This window comes from Macaca nemestrina, chromosome X (assembly GCF_043159975.1).
Source record: "Macaca nemestrina isolate mMacNem1 chromosome X, mMacNem.hap1, whole genome shotgun sequence".
Lineage (NCBI taxonomy): Eukaryota > Metazoa > Chordata > Mammalia > Primates > Cercopithecidae > Macaca > Macaca nemestrina.
In genome coordinates this window covers 139,174,722-139,196,861 of record NC_092145.1, presented here as the reverse complement: position 1 = coordinate 139,196,861, position 22,140 = coordinate 139,174,722, and the positions used below count along the sequence as shown (strand labels likewise).

General features: G+C 32.9%; 1 protein-coding gene across 8 annotated transcripts in view; it reads left to right on the top strand.

Moving 5' to 3' along the window:
• The window catches only part of LOC105478211 (connector enhancer of kinase suppressor of Ras 2), a 288,198-nt gene that overhangs the window by 142,991 nt on the left and 123,067 nt on the right, over positions 1–22,140 (top strand). For 4 of the 8 annotated variants that reach the window (XM_011735341.3, XM_011735340.3, XM_071088812.1 and 1 more), the window contains exons 9-10: positions 7,866–8,012; positions 18,244–18,377. In XM_011735341.3, coding sequence (XP_011733643.1) covers positions 7,866–8,012; positions 18,244–18,377 — 281 coding nt within the window. The remainder of the gene's footprint in view (positions 1–7,865; positions 8,013–18,243; positions 18,378–22,140) is intronic. The other 4 variants (XM_024791678.2, XM_024791677.2, XM_071088814.1 and 1 more) reach the window with 1 other exon arrangement.

Sequence of the window (22,140 nt, the reverse complement as noted above, 5' to 3'; positions counted from 1 at the left end):
AATGAATCTGTTTCTTTGTCTTGTGTAGGGTAATAACTTTGAAAATATTTTAAGAAATGTTCTATCTTCCTGCTTGTGGGTATAAAGATGCTCTCTTGCAACTCCAAATATAGCCCTGAAAAAGGTAAAGAAGGTCTGGGTTGATAGGCTTAAATTCTTACCTTTATGTTTATTTGTAACTGGCTACTTGGGACCATAGAGTAGAAATTATCTTTTCATATGTTAGTCAAATAATTCACCAGCTGTTATTTGGAAAGCAGACCAGGGCAAGTTCTAAAGGGGTCAGAGACAACTTCTTCCCTCTGTGTACCGAGGGGAAAAGAAGCCTATCATCTCTTCAGCACCAACCCCAAAGCCTCTTGTGCACCTAATCCAGGCAACCAATTTTCCAGGACCTACCCACTTATGTTGTCCTTCACAAAGGAACACCTGCTGTCTGCTTCAGCCTGATCAAAACAATTACAAGCCCCATCCACAAGAAAGCAGAACCTCTGGCTTTTAGCACTTGGGATTCCTTAATGACCTTCTTGGGAAATTTTAATCCTGTTTGTGTTGTGTATAAAATACATTTTAATGTACATGTTGGGGATTATATATAAATTAGTAAGCTATATGATTTGCTGTTGCTTGTAGACACTGACTTCTGCTACCTTGGATAATGAGGAAGATAATAGTAGTTCAGTGTATGTGAAAAACATTATAGCTAATAATAAGACATTTTGTGTAAAAATGCATATGGTGGTTTTATAAAGATTCATTTTAGCCCATGAAATTAATGTGAATGAATTAATCTATGAAAATATTGAAAAAGCACTACAAAATATTTTTCTGAAAAAAACACCTTCATAACAGTGTTTATATGATGTGTATGATAAAGTAAAATTTTTCTAGGGCAAATAGGATCTATACCCACTGTTCCTTTCCTTGTCTTAATCACATCGCTATGACTTTAGGTCTGGAGTATTAAAGATAGAAATATTTTTTCAAAGGTTCATTTATAAGGAGAAAGTTTACTTGAAAATTTGGGGTACAGAATGTTGCAGCTTTAGTATCAAGTGTTTTACTTTTTTGGATGAGAGGTCATTTAATCTTTTATGTGACAAATTTTAAGTATATTACATTTAAAGAATATTTTAATACTACATCTTGGTTTTATGTACAAAACTAAACCCTCCTTTCGAGTTTCAAGGCCCTTTATTGTTTCTGAAACATTTACATCATCATGTCACCATATCAGCTCACTAGTCAAGTTATGCAGTATGCTGTGAGATTCACATGAGGAAAATATGATGTCACCTTTAAAAAGAGGCTTTATAATGGGTACTGCATGTAAGATGAATCTTTATGGATAGGTAAGATTTTATAAGTGAGAGAAAAATTACAAGCAGAGGGAAGAGTGCTTTTGCAAAGATACAGCGAAAGAGAAAAGCACAGTGTTTGAAGGAAACGTATATTCATTACTCAACTAACTCATTTAATTATCAACTTTCTAAAAGCCTCTTATACTCATCTGAACTCTGTGTGTTTCTCCTGCCTCATTACTCCTTCCCTTGTTCTGTCATCTATGTGTACTGAACTACTGAAAGTTGCTCAAACCAGTGATACTTTGCCTCAGAGCCTTGTTTACCCCCTCAACCTCCACATCTTCACCTGTCCAAGTCCCAAAGAATTTGGCTTAAACTCACTGGAAACCTTCATTAGACCCTCAAGGATGGGTTAGGTGCCCCTGTTCGGGGCTCCTATTGCACCCTGTATTCACCCTATTGAGGTACTTACTGCATTGTAACTGTTTATTGCTCCTTAACGAGGCACAGGCTGTGCTGCATTCACCGTTGTATTCATACTATGTGGAAGACACACAATAAATACTTATGAGTTATATCTAGTCTCAGAAACATGTGAAAAACCTAAACTGATCTAGACATGGGCAAGTCACTGCCTTCGAGGAGCTCATAATCTATTACAGAGGTTCTCAAATTGTGGTTCTTTAGGCCAGTAATATCAGCCTCACTTGGAAACTTGTATTAGGAAATAAAGGGTGGGTGGAGGAATTCTCAGGCCCGACTCCAGAACTACTGGATCAAAAACCCTGGGGGTTAAAACTCAGCATTCTTTTAACAAGGCTTCAAGGAATCTAACACATGCTAAAGTTTGAGAACCACATTGAAGAAAAATAATCTGAAAAAGCTATAATCAACCATACTGACAAAGGACCTGTTTGAGTATTGGTTATTTGTTCCTTAGTTGGGCCTTTGGAGAGCTATTAAAGGTTTTGAAACAGAAAACTTTTACACTGTAGCAGTATTTTGGAGTTGCAAAAGACTAGAAGCAGAAAGACAGGTTAAGATTCTGGTTTCAGTCTAGCAGTAGGTATTCAAGCCAGAACTATGGCAGTGAGAACAGGCATTAGTTGCTAGGATCTATTTGTTAGGACACAAAATAGATTAAGAAGAGGAGAGAAGTCACAGGTGACTCCAAACTCCCAACTTTAGAGTACGACAGGGAGTTTTTTGGTTTGTTTGGGTTTGTTTGTTTGTTTGTTTTTCTGGTGAATGAAAGTAAAGAGATAATGAGTTTCATTTTTAAAGTCTTGTATTCATGTGAGCTACCAGTGGATATTCAAGGGAAAATACTGTGCTTTAGAATTGAAAAGACATTAATGTAAGTTCTGGCTTCACCGCTTACTATTTTTGTAATCTTGGCCAAGAAAACAATCTCTTCTTGCTTCAGTTTCTACACAGGTAAATTGGGTTTAATAGTTTACCTCATTAGGCTTTTGTAAGAATGAAAATATAAAGAAAAAGAATGTAACATAGATATGAAGAATCTGGCACAGTGAATTGTTGATGCTTGCGATTATTCAGTAGCTATTAACGTGGACAAGCTAAGCAGTTGGAAGTAACTCTAGAGTTATTGATAGGAAGCAGGAATGGTAGAAAGATTTGGGAATCATGCAGGAAGTTGTTGGTGAAAGCTTTTGACAGAGATTATTGTAAGAAGACAGCATGAAGTATTAGAAAGGTGTGTAACACTTAGCCTAGAGGAAACAGGTACACTTATTGGTAGGGAAGAGGAAGAAAAGATGTAACAGAGATGTAAAGATGTAGGCAGAGATGTAACAGAACCATGTTATTTTACTCAAACTAATCTTTATCATCTATTTTCATGTTCCTACCCACTCTGTGTTTTAAAGTTGGAATGTATTGTGACTGAAAGTTACCTAATTATTTGACCTATGCAAGAATATTGAAACATCTCTTGATATTGATCTGTTTCACAAGTCAGCCAAATTCTTTTTTGGATATCTTTGACTATTAGAATATTTTTCATCTCTGGATGTGGTGGTTCATGCCTATAATCCCAGCACTTTGGGAGGCCAAGATGGGGAAATTTCTTGAACCCAGGAGTTAGAGCCCAGCCCTGGCAACATAGTGAGACCCTCATCTCTACAAAAAAATAAAAATTAGGCAGTCATGGTAGTGTACACCTGTAGTTCCAGCTACTCTGGAGGCTGAGCTGGGAAGATTGCTTGAGCCTGGGAGGTCAAGGCTGCATTGAGCCATGGTGGTGCCACTGCACTCCAGCCTGGGCAACAGAGTAAAACCCTGTCTCAAAAAAAAAAAAAAATTCTTTAAATTTTGCACCTTATTTAATTCCTTCCAATATTAGCAGCTTACACTCTTTTATTAGTTATTATTATATTAGTAACCACTAGGACCTCTTCTTCCTTCTTTCAAAACTCTCTCTACCTGCTAGTATATACTTTGATTACAGCCAGTGGAAAGAGTACTTTACAGCCATTCTATGTATTACTGTTAAATCTTTACATGGTTTCTAATTTAAGTTTCACACACTGAATATTTTTAAACCACAACCAGAAACTTAAATGAAAAAATGGAAAACTAACCTAGAAAAATGATTCACGGCCAAGCACAGTGGCTCAACGCCTATAATCCCAGCACTTTGGGAGGCCAAGGTTGGCAGATCACCTGAGGTCGGGAGTTTGAGACCAGCCTGACCAACATGGAGAAAACCTGTCTCTACTAAAAATACAAAATTAGTCAGGTGTGGTAGTGCATGCCTGTAATCCCAGCTACTTGGGAGGCTGAGACAGGAGAATCACTTTGAACCCGGGAGGCGGAGGTTACAGTGAGCCAAGATCGCACCATTGCACTCTAGCCCAGGCAACAAGAGTGAAACTCTGTCTCAAAAAAAAAACCAGAAAGAAAAAAAGAAAAGAAAAATGATTAACACGTATTTATATATTTTATATGTCTAAAGGTATGTTTACCTTTATATGGCTAAAGGTGTGTTAGAATATCCCAGAGACTGGAATTATTTGTACTGGAGCTCTAGCACCATGTCATATTTGACTTCTAGTAGAACATGACCAAAACCAATAAATGGGGGGAAAGTGTTAAGAGTTATATTTGGTAAAGAAGATAGAAATGATTCAAATTTAAGGAGTTTGAGAGAGGACTAAGGAAAAAAAGGACTATTCAAATGAGAAAGGCGCAGCTCTGGTTGCTGTTTATGTGTATACAAGTACTAGGATGAGACTGATATAGCTAAAACCTACGTATGTTATTAAGAAAAATGTTACACATAGGCTGTAAATTACTCAGTAGGCTTCATTCCTATTTAATAATTTCTAAGTGAAACTGATTTAATACTTAAGTGGAGTATCTACTGAGATCATTCACTGAATCAAAAATCAGTGGATAGCATAGTTCTTGACTTACTGAGTACACCTGAATAATAAATTTATATTTATAAATGCATAGAGCAGATTTTACTTCTCCGTCACCACCTTTTTGTGTTTTAAATAGTAGTGTTGCCTTTCTGGTTCTGCAGTTTTGGTAGAAATTTTCCATCCATATCAAACAGTCCTGATTAGGTAATTCATACAATTTATTATTTTCTAATTGGAATGTTGCTATTCATAGACTAGGTTCATGTATTTTGTTGGTTTTGTTTGTTTACAAGAGTAACTCACACTTATTGCCAAAAGTTTAGGAAATAAAAGTATAAAGAAGAAAGTATATATTGCAAGTCCTTACTCCCTTTAATTGAACCACCATTAATGGTGTTTTCTATATTTATGTACATTCTTTAACAAAAGTGGAATTAAATTATGTTTGCTATTTTGGAACTTACTTTTTTTTTACACAATTTTTATATCCCTTACTCATGGATACATTTACATAATGTACAATTTTTGGTTGATTTAAACAGTACTGTGACATATATGTTGCACATTTATTTTTGTGCTTTTATCCAATCATTTCCTTAAGGTAGTGGAAGTAGAATTTGTGAGCCAAAGATATGTAATATACAGTCTTGATGTATATTTCTTTGCTTTTGTTTTAAACATTGTTAATGTCATGTAAATAATAAAAGGCTGATTTAAAAATAGTAAAATTAGATACCCAAATTTTCTGCCATTAAATAACTTTCAGCTGTAAAATTAAAATCCACCCGAATGAATTTTCTTATCAGAAACCAATTCTACTTTCTGATAGAAAAGCAATTCTAAGCTGGGCACGGTGGCTTATGCCTGTAATCCCAGCACTTTGGGAGGCCACGGTGGGTGGATCACGAGGTCAGGAGATCGAGACCATCCTGGCTAACACGGTGAAATCCCGTCTCTACTAGAAATACTGAAAATACAAAAATACAAAAATTAGCCGGGCGTGATGGCAGGCGCCTGTAGTCCCAACTACTTGGGAGGCTGAGGCAGGAGAATGGCGTGAACCCAGGAGGCGGAGCTTGCAGTGAGCAAAGATCGTGTCACTGCACTCCAGCCTGGGCGACAGAGCGAGACTCTGTCAAAAAAAAAGCAATTCTATTTTTTGGAATTGTTTTCTTGAAAAGAGCACATAGAAAGTGTGAAAGAATAGGATGAATCAAATTGCACTAAAAATTTCATAGGAAAATACCATCTAGCCTTAAAAATCTTCAAATTTTGTAATAAGTAAAATGAAAAGAAATTGGTGAGTAGAAATCAATGTGTAAATCGAGAATAGATGTGCTGGAAAAAAGATTATGGCCATCACATTGACCACTTTAGTATAGTTAGCAATTATTTGAGTGAATAATTAAATAATAAAATGTGGTTATCATTAATAAGTTGTTCCCAAACTCTTTGTATAAGTAGTATGTTTTCTCCCCCCAAACTTGTAATTCAAAATGTGCATTCATATTTTTTTTGGCAAGCAAAATGAACCCTTGGATTTGAACTCCCTTTGCTTTAACTCTTGGCTGTACAGATACTACACAGCTATCAGAGGAATCAGAATCAATGTAATATACCTTTGGGCACATAATAGTCCCCACTTACATGTAAGGGGAGGCATTTGACCAGTTCCATTACTGTAGTTGATCCACATTAATGTGATTTAAAAAAACAAAACAAAACAAAAAAAACTGGCAGTCTCATTCAGGTTATCCAAGTATAATGATCATTTTGATTCATATCTGAGACCCCCTGAGATTTTAAGCATTATAACATCTCACTTCTTGTTTGTTCTAACTTCACCAACACTTAATTCAGCTATAGTTGATGTTGCAATTTAGATGAATGCTTGTTAAATATACAAAAGTCCCCATTCCATAATAGCCGCATTCCAGATTACCTCTTCTTCATAGTCTGGTCTATGCTGCTTTTGGTGGAAGTGCTCATTCTCTCCGGCTTGACAAATATCTCCCAGTCAAAAACATGATTATTATTAAAGACAGAAGGCACTAATTATCTTTAACTTGGATGCCTAGGAAGAAACTGTATCACTGTTCAGACCATTTGCTAAATCCTACGTGCAATTCAGGATAAATTTTGACCTAGTGTGTTTATATAACACATCCTGGAAAAGTATAATCCATTAGGGTTTGGGATAAAAGGTTCTTCTCTCTTTTAAATGTGAAAATTTTTTTTTAAAAAAACAACTTGGAATAATAGACATTTTAATGTGTTTCTTTAAAGCATAGTTTCTAGGATTTCAGTTACTTGATACTGCATCACTAGTCCGTTTTCAAAGCAAAGTAACAAAATTTATTCTATGTTCAGAATTTTAAAAGGATGAAGAGTGAAGTAATTTTAACGGGATGCAGTTGAGCCCGATTTCAAGACATTTATCAAGTACTTTGATTTTAATTACACAATATGTTTTTAGGTGATATTCAAATAGGATGACTTCATTAAATTTAGCACATTATATTTTAAGTTTATAGGGTTGTTTGGAACACATTTCCAATAGCTGCTTCATTGGAGTAGTGTTACCTTGTTATTTTTGTTCTGTCTTTATAGCATGGTAAAAGGCTTATTGTATTGCTGCTCTTGTCCATGCATAAGAATGTTGCCTTGGTATGTCAGTACCAGCTATTGGTAGTAAAATATCAGTCTAATTTAGAGACACTGGTACCACTTATCTCTAAAAGATGGTGATGAGTAAGCTTGTGGTGTAGTTTGTAAGCTGAGGACATTGCCAAATCCTTGTTTTCAGGCATATAGATTTTTAACTATACTGGTGAACAGAGCTTGGATCTAGACCTAGCAGCTGAGCCGCATTAATGGTGACATAATTTCATTACATTCTGAAGTACTCCATTGGTAGGATACCATTTTAGTCTTTGCTTTGACATGGTAAATGTCCATTATGTTGTCTCATAATGATATGGACTAATGCAATAACATGGTTAATCAATTCAAAGATAAAATTTCTTGAGTATGTATCTCCTGAAAATTGATAGGATGGTACACCAATTATGTGACTTTTTTTTTTTTTTTACTAATCTTATTAAAGGGGGAGAACATTAAATCTTTGAATACTGTACCTCAATTTTATTGTAATGATTTTGCTGGTTACCAGGTGGGGTGGCAGTTGAAAAATTTGGTGAATGCACTACGAGAGGACCCGAGTGGTGTTATCTTAACTTTGAAAAAGCGACCTCAGAGCATGCTTACCTCAGCACCAGCTTTACTGAAAAATATGAGATGGAAGCCCCTTGCTCTGCAGGTAATGAAGCTTAATCATAAGTCATACACCATCATTTTAGCCATAGATTATCTCAGTAATGCTTCTTTATTGTGCCTCATCTCAGCAGCATATGGATTAATCTTGTATGCTTTTGAAAAGTTGTTTGTGAAATGATCTCTTCACAGCTATTCTAATAGGCTTAATTGTGATGAAATCCGAGAGTATCTAAAACCCAAATGAAAAACAACTCTGCCTTAATTTGTAAACATTTAAAGCATAATTCCAAAAGGTCACAATTTATTTCATTCCAAAATATGAATAGAATGAAAATAAGATGGTTCATTTTTATGATATGATCTTCTATTTTTTGTTATACCCACATACTCTTTTAGAAGAAGCTAAGTGATAGTTTATAGAATTCTTTTAAATCAGTTCATTAAATAGTAATAGTAATTTATAAACAGTAGGAAAATGAAATTTTATATTAGTAATTAAAATGCACCTAGTACACACTGGGTGCAGTGACTCACACCTGTAATTCCAGCACTTTAGGAGGCTGAGGCAGGTGGATCACTTGAGGCCAGGAGTTCAAGACCAGCCTGGGCAACATAGCATAACCCCATCTGTACAAAAAATTAAAAACTTAGCCAGGCATGGTGGTATGCGCCTGTAGTCCCAGCTACTTGGGAGGCTGAGGCAGGAGGATCATGTGAGCCCAGGAGTATGAGGTTGCAGTGAACTATGATCATGCTACTGCACTCCAGCCTGGGCAACAGAGACTCCATCTCTTAAAAAGAAATGTGCCTTGTACATTCCTCCTGACTGATCGTTTTTCTCTTTCCACCTTGTAAGGTGGCAAAAATAAGGAAATTGTTGCACTAGAATTTTTGCATTTTTCTTCAGCATGAAACATCACTCTTCAGCATGAAATGTTGCTCTTAACATTGATAACATATTTATTAAGCATTATCTTCAAAGTTATAAAAATACGATTCTGATTGATGAAAGGCAAGGATGTAATGAATTTTCTTCTACTTCAGTCAGGATATAATTTTTAAACTTAAGTAATTTTTGTCCTTCACAAAATGTGCATTTTTAAAATGAGACTATTACCTTTTCTTAGAAGTTAATTAAAAAAAAATTAGATTGCTCATTGAACTGGAACATGGCCCATTATTCATATTAAAAAGGAAAGCAGTATATGAAATGCATTATTGTCACTGCTATGTAAATTGTTATTAAGCTCTATATTAGTACCTTTTATTATTCATAGATTTTTTTCCTAAGAATCAAAATTCTCCGTTATACATGAATGGCTTTATAGATTATAATGATTTCTCATTGTTTGAAACTTTACTACTTATTGGCCGTTGGCATTATACTTAAGTAATATAAAAACGCATATATGTGTCAACATTAAGGCCTTTAACATTTTAATGTGAATCTGTTTTTCAAGTTAATATATGTAAAACTGAATTAACATGTCCAAATCCATTTGACTTGCATATATGTTTATTTTAAAAGATACTTGATGATCATTACAGTTCAGAGGTCGGTGTTTGCCTCATTATCGAAGTCATAGATGAGTAGATCAGACTTTCCCATTACATCATTTTTTTTCTCACTGCGTTATAATTTGCTTTGTTCCCCCTGGAGTTTCCTATTGCCATGTCTTCCCCAAAGATCCTTCTTCAAAGTGTAAGGGTGTGGAAACCCTGAAAAAGAGGCCTGTACTTTCAGTCATTAGGTTATCTTCTCTATATATATGAGGTGAAATTTAATACCTCTTCTTTAGTCCCTCATATTTCACATTAAACACCGAAAATACCCTAGTTTCTTGTTGATCCATGCACTCTGAAGGATTATCTCTAGCACATGCGTTTGTAATCTATTCCCCTGTTATATTCTTTTCCACATGCACAAACTGAAGTGGAGAGTTAAGGTAATGGCAGTACCCAGTTAAGAATCGTTTTTATATAAAATGCTAAAATAACTGAAAGACCAACTTTTTTGTTACATATACATTTGGTATATGTATTCAAACCTAGAGAAAAAGGACTTGAATTTTAAAAATTACCTTCATATCATTCCTTACCCTGTAAGTGCCTTACTCTTAAGGCACTGTTTCTAGATCCATTCCAAATTCTGAGAAATGTGCCTCATCAGATCACTAATTATTTTTATTCGTCATTGCTTATTCAGCTATGCTGCATGTATTTGTAAATTTACTTTTTCACAGTGCTGAAATCTGAAAAGGAGGAAATCAGCATTATATAAGTGCTATATCTATTGACATATTTGTAAATTTGTCATTTCAGCTGAATTTGGTTCACCTAAAATCTATTGGCCAAAGTCAGCCACCAATAGATAAATAATACTATTGGTTGGGGGAGGGGAGACTGCTTCTAACATTTTTGAAAATTACTTCAGTTGTTGCCTTTTTACAGAGCAGAGGAAAGAGTACTGGCATTAATTAAATATTTTCTAGTGGCTAAAACAAGGTCTTAGGAGTGAGGACAATGGATAAGTCCTCTAACATACCACACCACTACCGAATCTCCCTGAAGAAGACCTGAAATTGAACCATTACAGAATTCTTCATTGATCTTAAAGTTCTGGCTTATGCTAAAATGCAAAGACACCTGAAAACATAATGAAAACTATCTAGTCAAAATTTTTATAGATCATAGATTTTGATACAAAAGATAGACAAAATCTCAAGATACCAGGATCTGGAGGATGAAGGTACACTGTCTCCAGAGGGGGAAAAGTTAAAGAAATACTAAGATGAGAAGATCTCGAAGGCAGTTTTGCATAAAATCATTACTTTATCTCAGGTCACCTTTTCTTCCTAGTACCTAAGGAACTACCTCAGACGTGAAATGTAACTGCTAAACGTAGTAACAATCCTCTGCATAGACAAGAGTGCCATTTTTATTGTATTCTTCCTTTTGGTAGGTGCAGAAATACACTGGAGCCAAAATGCCCATCAGCTCATTCAAACATAAATCTTCAGCATTCAAACTTGAAAAAATGGAAATGAGGTTATTTCTTTTTTCACAGGGTGTACCAGTAGTCTACCAAGAATTATTTAAAATAGAGGATACAAAAGGAAAGAATCTGTGGCATTTATTTAACTCAATATGTCTATTTAATCTTTTTGAAAATACTATCCCAGGCTTAATTTACCTGATAGCATTTATAGATAAAATATAGGAAAGTTTGTAGTAGTATGAAGGTAGGCACTAATACATGTATCTTTTTAATGAACAAGTTTATCCTAACATAAGGAATAATAATTTTTTAAACTTATAAGGAATTGTTTTTAGCTATACAAATAAAACAACCTTATCTATCCTAAGGTAGAAGATTGTCAAAGAATATCACATGTTTTAATTAAAGTAGTAGTTTTATTTCTAAAAATACTAAAAGCATAGTGACTTCCAATATTGATTAACTACGGTGATGAATTTTGATTTGGATTTTCTTTTGAAATTCATTGATGAAATTATAGCCAAATAAACAAAAGCATACAATTCAACTTCATACTCACAGAGCAATTTCATTAGTACATTTCATTAAATTGGCAACTCTTTTGATGAATTCCTGATTTCTCAAATATTTTGTGATAGAACGGAAGGACTTAAACATCCCTTAGATACTACAAGCAAATTTAATAATATCTGGAACCTTTAATTCTGTTGTCATTTTCACCCATTTGTAAAAAGCAGAGATGTCTCATCTGAGATAGAATCTGTTATTCTAAGAAAACAAACCAGGGATTCCTTGCTTTCTGGGAGCTGCTTTTCAAAACATCTTTTTAGTGGCACTCTACTAATTTTCTGCATTTTGGTAAGCATGGTGATTGCTTATCATCAATTTCTTCTAATTCAAAGAAAAAAAAAAACCTCAGAGAACTGTGGATAAACCTCAAGGTATACGTTTAGATGTTTGTGGTTTTAAATTAATATGTGTAGGCCACGAGCATAGATGGGTGGTGTCCCTTTCTTCTTATGAGAGATATGTGGAAGAATTATCTGGACACTGCCAAGAATGTTTCTTGGAATCATCACTGGGAATCAATGATTTTTAAAACATTTAAAAACCCAGCTTTTTTTTTTTTTTTTTTTGGTGAGAATGCATCTCAGAAATGATCACTAAGATCAGTGCTGGAATTCTCAACATAATGACATATATTGTTCAAGACATTTTTATATAAAATAACATCAAGCTGTAACATTATAATTATGTTCCTAAATTGTATTCTCATTTATAAATCTCTCAATTGATGCCATAGTTACTTGTACGATTTTGTGTTTTTCCATTTAAATTTTATTGTTTAGCATTACCTTGATGCCATTTTTACAGCACATTTAAATAACTTTGAGCAGAAAATAAATAGAAAAGAGTCATAACAGTCGATTTTGTCTATCAGCTGGTGTAACAACTGGAGAATGTTGATTGCATTCAATTTCAAATACATACAGATATGAATGATTAAAGTCATTCTGGAAAAATCAAAATACATAAGTAACAATAAAATTTAATATTCAAGTTGCAGGTCGATGTGACTGAAAAAAAAATTAGTGACAAAAAAATGTATATGTTTCTGAGAGTTTTGTTTTAAAGAGAGCAATAACTAGTATTAGGCATGGCCCTAGTGAAGAAAATAAAATTTTAACTAAAAATGTAATTGTGCTGACTGGGAGCCAGAAACAACTGTATGTTTTACATACTCAAATGAGTAAATAGCTGTAAGTAATTGTCAAATTTTAGCTCACCAGTGTTTAAGCAAATCAGTCAAAGGACCTAAGTCACATTTGTATTTTTGAGCCACATGCTTTCAAGATTTTAATAGTGGCTACAGATAATCACCTATAATGTAGAAATTGTCCATTCTTTCTTTAGTTAACATCCCAAAAATGATGTTTACTGTAATTTGAAAAAATGGAAGTCCAGTTTTAATGTTGCTGTTTAATTATGCCCATAAGGCTGGACAATGCAGGATTAAAGACACTAGTGTTAGCCTCAATACAATGTGCAATATTTCATGATTTGATGGAAAAAGCCATTTTATAATGTGACTCTTAAGTCTTTATTAGTTATATGCTGTATAAGTAATACATATTTTAGGCATATATATCTGTATTTTTAAATCTAGGTAGATATGGTTTCCTGATCAAATCTGTGGTTGGAAAAAACACTTGTTTTCTCTGTATTCTGACAGGAAAGGAAAAATTATATGCTTATAAAAGGAGACTCAAACCTTTTGTATTTATAAATTTGCATTCTAGAAAAAGCTGTGAAAGAACTGAGAGTGGGAGAATTTTGAATATATGTATTTCCCTTGCTTCAGTTCTTTTCAAATAATTGACTACTTATGAAAAGCTTGGCCAGAAAAAAGTATTCTCAATAATTTTCCAAATTAGATTTAACCTTCTTTACATGGTCAAGAAACTACAAAATTATATATGAATTCTTGCCGCTTAAAATTCAGGATACATTTTCTCTGAAGCGTTTGCTTAGATTATTAGAGAGTCAATATAAAATAATGTTCTTGTACTAGTGTTGGGAATTAAAAATGTGTTTGAACTGAGTAAGGACTTATGTGAATGTTCTGTGCTAGAATGATGGGGTATTGTGATCCATTTGAGTCTGTGTTTATTCCCAAGAGCGAATAAAATAAATGGCCAGGTTTTATACTTGATGTAATTATTTGTATTTCAGTGGGTATTTCCCCACTGGAAGGCAAAGCAAGTTCTGTGTGATCTTGGCATTAGTGAATTTTAGAGCTAACTACATAAATGTGTAATGCACTGTTTTAATCTTTTAACGTTGGTGTTGTTTTTATGCCATTGGTTTCATTCAAGCTCTATCAAAGCTGGGTCACTTGATAGAAAGAGGGACAACTAAATTAAGATATGCTTGCCCAGAGATGTTAAAATGTAAAATGTTTTGAGGAAAACCTCAACGTCAAATGTAGTTTCTTAAGTATAGAAGTTCTTTTCTCATGGTCTTTAAGACTATAGAGATTTCACAGGTACACGAATACCTTCCATATGTGCTCAGTTACCTTAGAGATGTTAAAATTGGGGCACACAAAGAAAAGACCTCAGCAATCAGAGGCTTTAAAGTGAGACCTGAACCATCAGAGGATTTAAAGCTTTAGCTTACAAAATTTTATTTTACAGCAATCACAATCTTCCAATGATGTTTAAGCTGGATGAGTAGGATATTATTGCTGAAGTTATCACTAATAATTCAGAGGAAAGTTTGTGTCATACCCTATTTTAGGACACAATTTTGAAGTATTTATACATTCAAACTGACAATATGAAAAATATAAGTTTTACCTAGAAGATTTCTAACAGTAGCAAATTGACAGTAGTACGTTATCCTTAATTGACCTAAGGTTATAAATATATGTTTGAAGAGATACATATGATCATTTTATTTAGGATTTGGACATTTTAAGAGATGCATGCCAGTGCCCCCAGAAATCTATCATAGACTTGTTTTACAAGAGTCACAACATACATGCAAATGTGTCTTTCCTGTTGGAGTCTCATTGAATATGTGGAAGGAGAGCTTCATCTCAAAAGGACCATTGAAATGAAAACTAAATGGTATGACAAAGTCCTTCCAGAAAATAAACCCCTTTGGATGGAATCAAAAATGGATCTATATCATACTTGATTACATACCACAGAAGATCAAGTTATGCTGAAGCTTCATGTTTACTTTAAATAACAAGATGTAATCCTAAAACAATCCCCTTGTATTGTATCCATTTTATCCATAGTGTTGATAGTTCTAATTTTCTTCCCATTCAAATTTTGTCAATACAGGAGAAAGTCAAAATGATAAAAGAATGTTACTCTTTAATTCTACTTTTTTTCTTAAATTGAAATTTATTTGTAGTGCAACAGTAACTACTTTTCATATACTGTATTCTAAACAAATGATTATAAGTAAATGTTGCCAGGATAGGAGAAGCTATCTTTTTGTATTACATCCTCCTCATTAGATTTTTTTTTTCAATCTAAGGAGTATGCCTGTGCTGAAAGAATTCTGTGTTTTGAGTTGAGGGAAGCTAAATTTGTTACTTTCTGTGCATTTTCACAAACTTAAGTGGCTATTGGTGGTAGGTGTATTTTTAATGCCTCTTGTTACAACTAGGAATTTCTCACTGATAATTTTAGCTAATTACATCATTTATTCTGTACTTGATTTGGTCACATTTTACTTGTCTTTCTAATGTTCTTTAATGCCTTTTTCATTCATTTAGTCATTTGAGTTTTTGCTCTTTCAATTTTTGTCCAAAGTTAGAAAATTTTTAAAGAGATTATAATTTTAAATTATCACAAAGACCCCTTTGGGTTAAGTAGTTATTTTTATTTTCCCATGAAGGTTGTACTTTACTAAACTTTATTTTTCCATCGCTTAATGTCTAGTTTTTTAAATATGAATCTCAAAACGAATGTTTATTATTTAGCTTGGATTAGCTTGTTAAAAAGAGCACAATTAGTAGAGAGAAATATACTGAATATATTGAATATTTACAATGAACTTTACTTGGCACAAGGCATACTGATGAGCCAGATAGTATTTCCATGATAAACCATTTGAAATATTTTCTGTGACTTACCAGTCAATAAAATAACAAGCCAGGTGAGTTAAGCAACAGGATTGACTAATTTCTTTTTTCTCTGAAGTAATATTTTTTTCAACCAGTTCAATTAATTGAACCAGCATGGCATAATCAAACCTGTTATGTATTTAAGCATATTTAAGAATCTTTTCCCTCTATGTATGTGCTAATTTGGCTAATAACATTAACTGATGACATTGATAGGGACTGTTTGCTAAAAATAGAAACCTAGAGAAATAGCAGTTTGAAGGAAATTGAGGGCTAATAATTACATTTCTTGGAAGGGAAAAGACATAGGTACCCTAGGTAGACAATGCTGGTAATTCAGGCAGAATAAAATATTCCCCTGGTCATTACCTCACACTTCAGGTGTATCTATTTTAAAATGTGCTTGTAACCATTAACTGCTACTATTTCCTTCCTTCCTTTTTGTTTGGGGAGAAGAAGGGTAGGTACTAACCAGGAAAAATTATCCTTAGTTCTGTAGATGGTAAAAGTAAAGAAGAAAAGTCCTCAAAATAGAATAGTGACTCCACGAGAGCGGGAAGACAATAAAAATTTAAGTTTGATTATGTTTACATGTTTATGTTTTTAGAACTTGATTTTAAGTTCATTTACAGTGTTAGGATATTTAAAAGTAAGAAAGCTATTAGAGCATTTTAAAAGTATACTGAATATTAGTTTTTCTCTCACGGTGTATCTGTTTAAAAGAATTGGAAAATAATATTCTGTTAAATGAATGTTTTCTTTGCTACATTTCTATTATGGTAAAATTTTGGTCAGATTTATTGTTTAGCATCATCTGTATTTAAAACCAAGATGTCCTGACAGAGAGGAAAACAGTTATAAACAGAGTCACATCACAGTGATTGTATGTATGTATTGTTGAATCTGCCATTCAAGGATTTGTTGTAGAGGCATGAAATGCATCCTTAGAAATAAAATAATTATTTATTTCCTTGGGATTTATGGTATTCATCAGTACAGGTGACTCCTATGATTACCTATATAATCTCAGGATTTTCCATTGCCTCAAGTTTTGTTTCTAAAAGACAGGAATAGTTGAACTGGACCCTATGCCAAAATTAGCATAGTAAAACATAATCTTTACTGTGTAATTTTATAATATCTTACAATTCTTCAATTAACGTGTAAAACTTCTGACCTTTTTTAAAATATCATATAAGGTGGAATATTGTAAACTCCCAAATTACATTATCATTCCTTTTCCCTTTCTCTCTCTCTTTCTTTAATTTCTACTTCACTACATTAAAATTTAACTGTCATTTTGGTAGGATGTGTGATTTCAAGCTATTAAGGTGAGCTGTGTAACAGGGAAGGTCAAAACCATGAACTGAGTCCTAAATTGTGTAGCCTACCCCAGTGACTTACATTGTACTTTCCATTGTATTTATGCTTGGCTTTTTAAACAAATTTTGTTTATCTGTACAAAAGTATTGTCACAATATAAAATAGTTGTAATATGCCACTTTTTGAGTGTCTAGCAATGCATATTAAAACAATAGAACTGTGAGTCTATATAAATATGCTAAGAGAGTTTTCATACTGGCTAAAATGGCAACATCTTGTCATGTGAAGATACAGTTCATTTGTGATCATTATTTTTGTGTTTGTGATTACATTAAAATTTTATTTTTAATATGTTAATTGTATACATAGCTAATCATTAAGATCTGTAAGATAAACATAAAACTTGTGAATTTTAGTTTCACTTCAGGATAATTTCACAAACCACTAGATTATTTTCAAATGCTGTGAAGCTTGGAATTGGGAGTGCTCTTAAGTTAATGCATCCTCATGTACTGCTTAATTCCGTATGTATATTATCTTAACTTCTTAACTTTAAGAAAATAACCTCCTATTTAATACTTAAATACAGGCCTGAAAATGAGATCTATATATGCAACTAAAGATTATTTTAAATGATAGATAAATGTGTGTGCCTATGAATGGTGAAATGATTGTGTTACATAATTACCATACTTTTGATGATATACCATAAACTGGCTTTGAGAAGACAGCTATGCTTATTTTGACAGAAAAAAAGTACATTTTTCTAGCAAATACTCTCGTATTGGCCTTTCATACTCCCACTTTTGTAACCTTTTCTGAGCATCTGTAACATTTTACTAACCTAGAAATATGGTTTATCTTTTTTGGGAGAAGATCTGAAATAGCTTTCTCATACATCAATCAGGATGTGAGTGAGCTAATTCTTTTCAGAGTTACTCATCATTATTGTTCTTTTAAGGGTGGAATTCTGACAAAGTTAATTTAATTTAAATAAGTTTCTAACTGTGAGATAAGTCTTCCCATTTTGAAACACTGCATGGTATTTTTGCTTTAGAAATAGTATTTCAGTGGTTATACCATAGATTAAGGTGAGTTGGGAGTGAAGTGGAAACCTTTACCATACTATTTGTTTTTGGAGATTGAAAGGAATATCCATGTACTAAATAACATGTTTCTTGATTTCAGCCAAGTTCAAAAACTTTGCAGAAATAGATAATTTTAAAATGATAACTATGTGTCATTGTTGTTGTTGTTGTTTTGTGTGTTGTTTGTGTGCGTATGTATTTTCTTTTTCATTTTAACTAGCCTCTTATACCTAGAAGTCCCACAAGCAGCGTTGCCACGCCTTCCAGCACCATCAGTACACCCACCAAAAGAGACAGTTCTGCCCTCCAGGATCTCTACATTCCCCCTCCTCCTGCAGAACCATATATTCCCAGGTATAAAACTATCACGTTGTCCTAGGCAGCTTCTAGCTAAAGGTAAACTTAACAGCATATAAACTGCAAAGTCAATTCTCAAGGAACACCTTGAATATTTTCTCACAGTTAGGAATTCTGAACACATTCTGCAAAATCATTCCCATTATAGAGAATGCATGTTGGTTAATAGTAATAATGACTAATTTGTATATAAATACTTGCTGTGCATTAAGTATTTTATACTATCTCATAATAGGAAAGAAGAAGAAAGTAATATTAAATAACAATTAGGATTTTTTTAATAAGTAAAGAATAAGTGAGGTTCTTTGGCTAAAAAGCCCCAGAAATTTTCTGGTTACTTTGAAGCATTTCATACATTTAAAAAAAAAAAAAACATGCTATAGATGACTTTTATGCTTTCTTAAATGTAAGTAATGAGGAAGATATTATTTGATAATGATTATGAGGGAGATTGTCTTTTTTCCCCTAATAATCCTGTATCTGAAATTTTTATTTCATTAATTCATTAATGTTTCTTTCAGGAAGTAGAGTTTACAAGGGAATGAATTACTCTTAAAGTCTATTTTCTAGATTTCTTGAGGCTGTATCTCTATTTCATTTATTGATTCTTATCTGAAATTCCTTGCAGATGTAGAAGAATACAGCTTTATGTCATAATGCATTCTTCCTAAAAGCATTCTAATATCCAGCCTTGTGAAATACAAAAATTGTGGAAAAGGACTAGCACTAAATGGGGATCATTAATACCAATCACAAAAAACTTGATTCAATTTTTAAGTTAGTTCTGCATTCAAAAACAATAATTTAAGGTCTCTTGTTTTCAAGCCATAATTAGTATTAAATTTCTTTCATATATAAAAGAACTGAATTCCCTGTGTTTAATTTCCATTATTCTTTAGTACACTTAGTGTTTCAGAAATCTATATTCTATTAGACATGATGGTTTACTGACATTATATGATCTAAATGCTGCATGGCAATATGGTTTATCTGCAAATACCATGTTGTCATCTAGTAATATAACTATAGTCAGTTTTATGTATATTTTAGTTCTTTGAGAATTAAATATAGCCATTGGAACATGACTTATAAGATATGGTTTACTAAGCTGACATTTCATAAATCTAATATATAATTTACAATCTTTTGTTCAATTTACAAGCAAATATACAAATCCATCCAGTATCCTAGTAAAATGCAAGTTGCATTTTAATTCTATTAAGACAGTGTCAGATTTTCCACATACTCTTGCATGAGGAGCAGTGAAAGTATGTGTGTTCCAAACAGGAAGTGACTTTTTATGATTTGTTTACATTTTAATTGGAAAGATTTTTATTTCAGTGCAAATAATTATTTAAAAGGCCTTATTCTTCAGAGGTCTACATATACAGATAAACATCAAATGATTATTTTTATCAAATCTCTGTAGTTTTAAAATGTTCTTTCCTCTTCAGTGGTGAGGAGCTTGTTACAAAGAAAGTGTCTCCTCTACAGAAAATATTTAAAATACATTTAAGAGGACAAAAGAGTAAAATGATCCAGTTCTGTCTTCTGAGTGTGATGGACATATTATAAAGGCTCTATATTGAAGCCAATAAAAAGCTTGAAAATGCTCTTTTAAAATATTAGAGAATGTGAAATTGAAATATCAACATAGTGACCCTTGTTTTGTCAGTATTGCTTGAAAGCTCCATACTTTTCCGTAAAATTCATAGTGTTTACTGTATTGCCATAAGTGATTCTTAGTTGGTCAGTGTATAATTTAACAGAATATTCTAAATACATTTTGAGTCAAATTGTTACTTAACCAGTCATAAAATCTTTCAATATAGGAGTCAGAACAATCCATGCATCAAAGCCCCTTTGAACCACAGCCTTATATAAGTGTCTGCATTTTCTGGCTTGATGTTAAGTTGACAGTCAAAACTTTTTACATTTGTGATTATTTTTATAGATACAGCCTTGGCAATTTTTTCCCCATTTTCTCATTTTGAAGATGAATGTTGCGAACCTAGTTTAATTCTTCTGAACATTTTCCCCCATATTAAAAAACTTTGTTTATAAAGGATAGGCATTTTGGTGGTATGTGAACATATATGTTTGATTTGGATTGCAAATAATAAAACCTCTCTCAAAAAGAAAACAGACTTGAAAAATGATAGGACTAGTTTTCAAGTTAGACAGAATATTTTTCATGTGGTTACAATTTTTTGAACACATTTATTCCAGAAAAAAAGTTATTGCAAAAGTGCCTTTCTCTCTAAAAGATAAAACACTCGTTTGTGAAATGAGTGAAATTTGGCTGGCATTTTATTATATGTCTTATGACTATACACAGTTTCATTATCATTATATATAGTACATTTCTATACTTAACCAAATTTCTTTTTCTATGATGAAAATGAAGAATTTATAGGTCTTTGAGCAACTATGACATTTAAGCACTAATTTCTCTTATTAACTCTACTGTGTGCCATTAAATATAAAGTTAGTTCAGCAAATCAATGCTCTTTTAATTCTTCCTTAAATCCTTTCTAGAGCAAAGGCACAGATTTATTACTTATGTGCATAAACGTACAACATTAAGAAAGGTGTAAAAACTCTTTACATCAGAATGAATTAACACATTGAATTCTCCAGGGACTCATGACATGAATATGTACATTAACACACACACACATACACATACACATACACACATTTACATACACAATACATGTATCTACTCATTCTACTGAAAAGTTTGGTTTTGCTTGGTACTTTTCTCAATTCAACAGTATTTTACTGCATTCTATATAGATTTGTTTTAAAAATCTACCCTGTTGATATAAGGTCCCTCCCTTATGTTATTATACAGTAGGAAATACCATCCCTTTCAATTTCCTGCCACAAGATGTTTCCATATAAATATAGCATGGTGTATTAATAGGGCTAAATCACCCTCTGATTTCAGCTGCATTAACATTCATGTCACAAGCTTCATAGCGCGAGGTCTGTTCATTTACAGATAGGCATAACCTTACTCCAGTGCCACAAATTCGTTAGGGCTGCTTCCAAGCTAGTTGCAGCGTCAATTTCTTTTTGATAGTGGACTAACCGGGCAATTTGTTCAGGAAAAGTTTTCAGCAAGCCGAAATAAAATTCTGCCTGGATTTTATATTTATTTCCTTCATGTTGCCTAAGAACTATTTATATAGTTCTATTTTGGTAATAAGCAATACTTTTATTTTAGAAAATAAAAGAGTAAATGGTAATGTAAATGGCAACAACACCTTGTGATGGGTTAAACAGATAAGAAAACTCACTGATTGTCAGTCTGGAGAATGTTTTTTGCTACTTTCTGCATATTTCAAATACTGGGAATATAGTTTTCTACATTTGGACAAACCTAATCTAAACATTTACACACAGAAGCAGAAATAACAGGCTTTTGCCAGACTGGGGCTCATATTTTAGAATTCACATTACTTTTATAAGCTCATCACCCTTTTAAAAGGTATAATAGGAATTAATTTAAAAATTGTTCTTTTTATCTGTCTTGTTATAATTTAGTTTATTCTATGAATTTAAGATTTTAGTCTTATCACTTAACATAAAATTAAATTATTTTTCTTGTTTGACAGCATTTATTCATGGCACTGTTTAGGGTAACCAGAAACAATTAAGAAAAGGGAAGAAATTTAACTAATGGTCCACAAGGGGAAAAACATTGCATTTACATTCATAGTCATGTTCTAGAAGACAAGCTTTGCTGACAAAA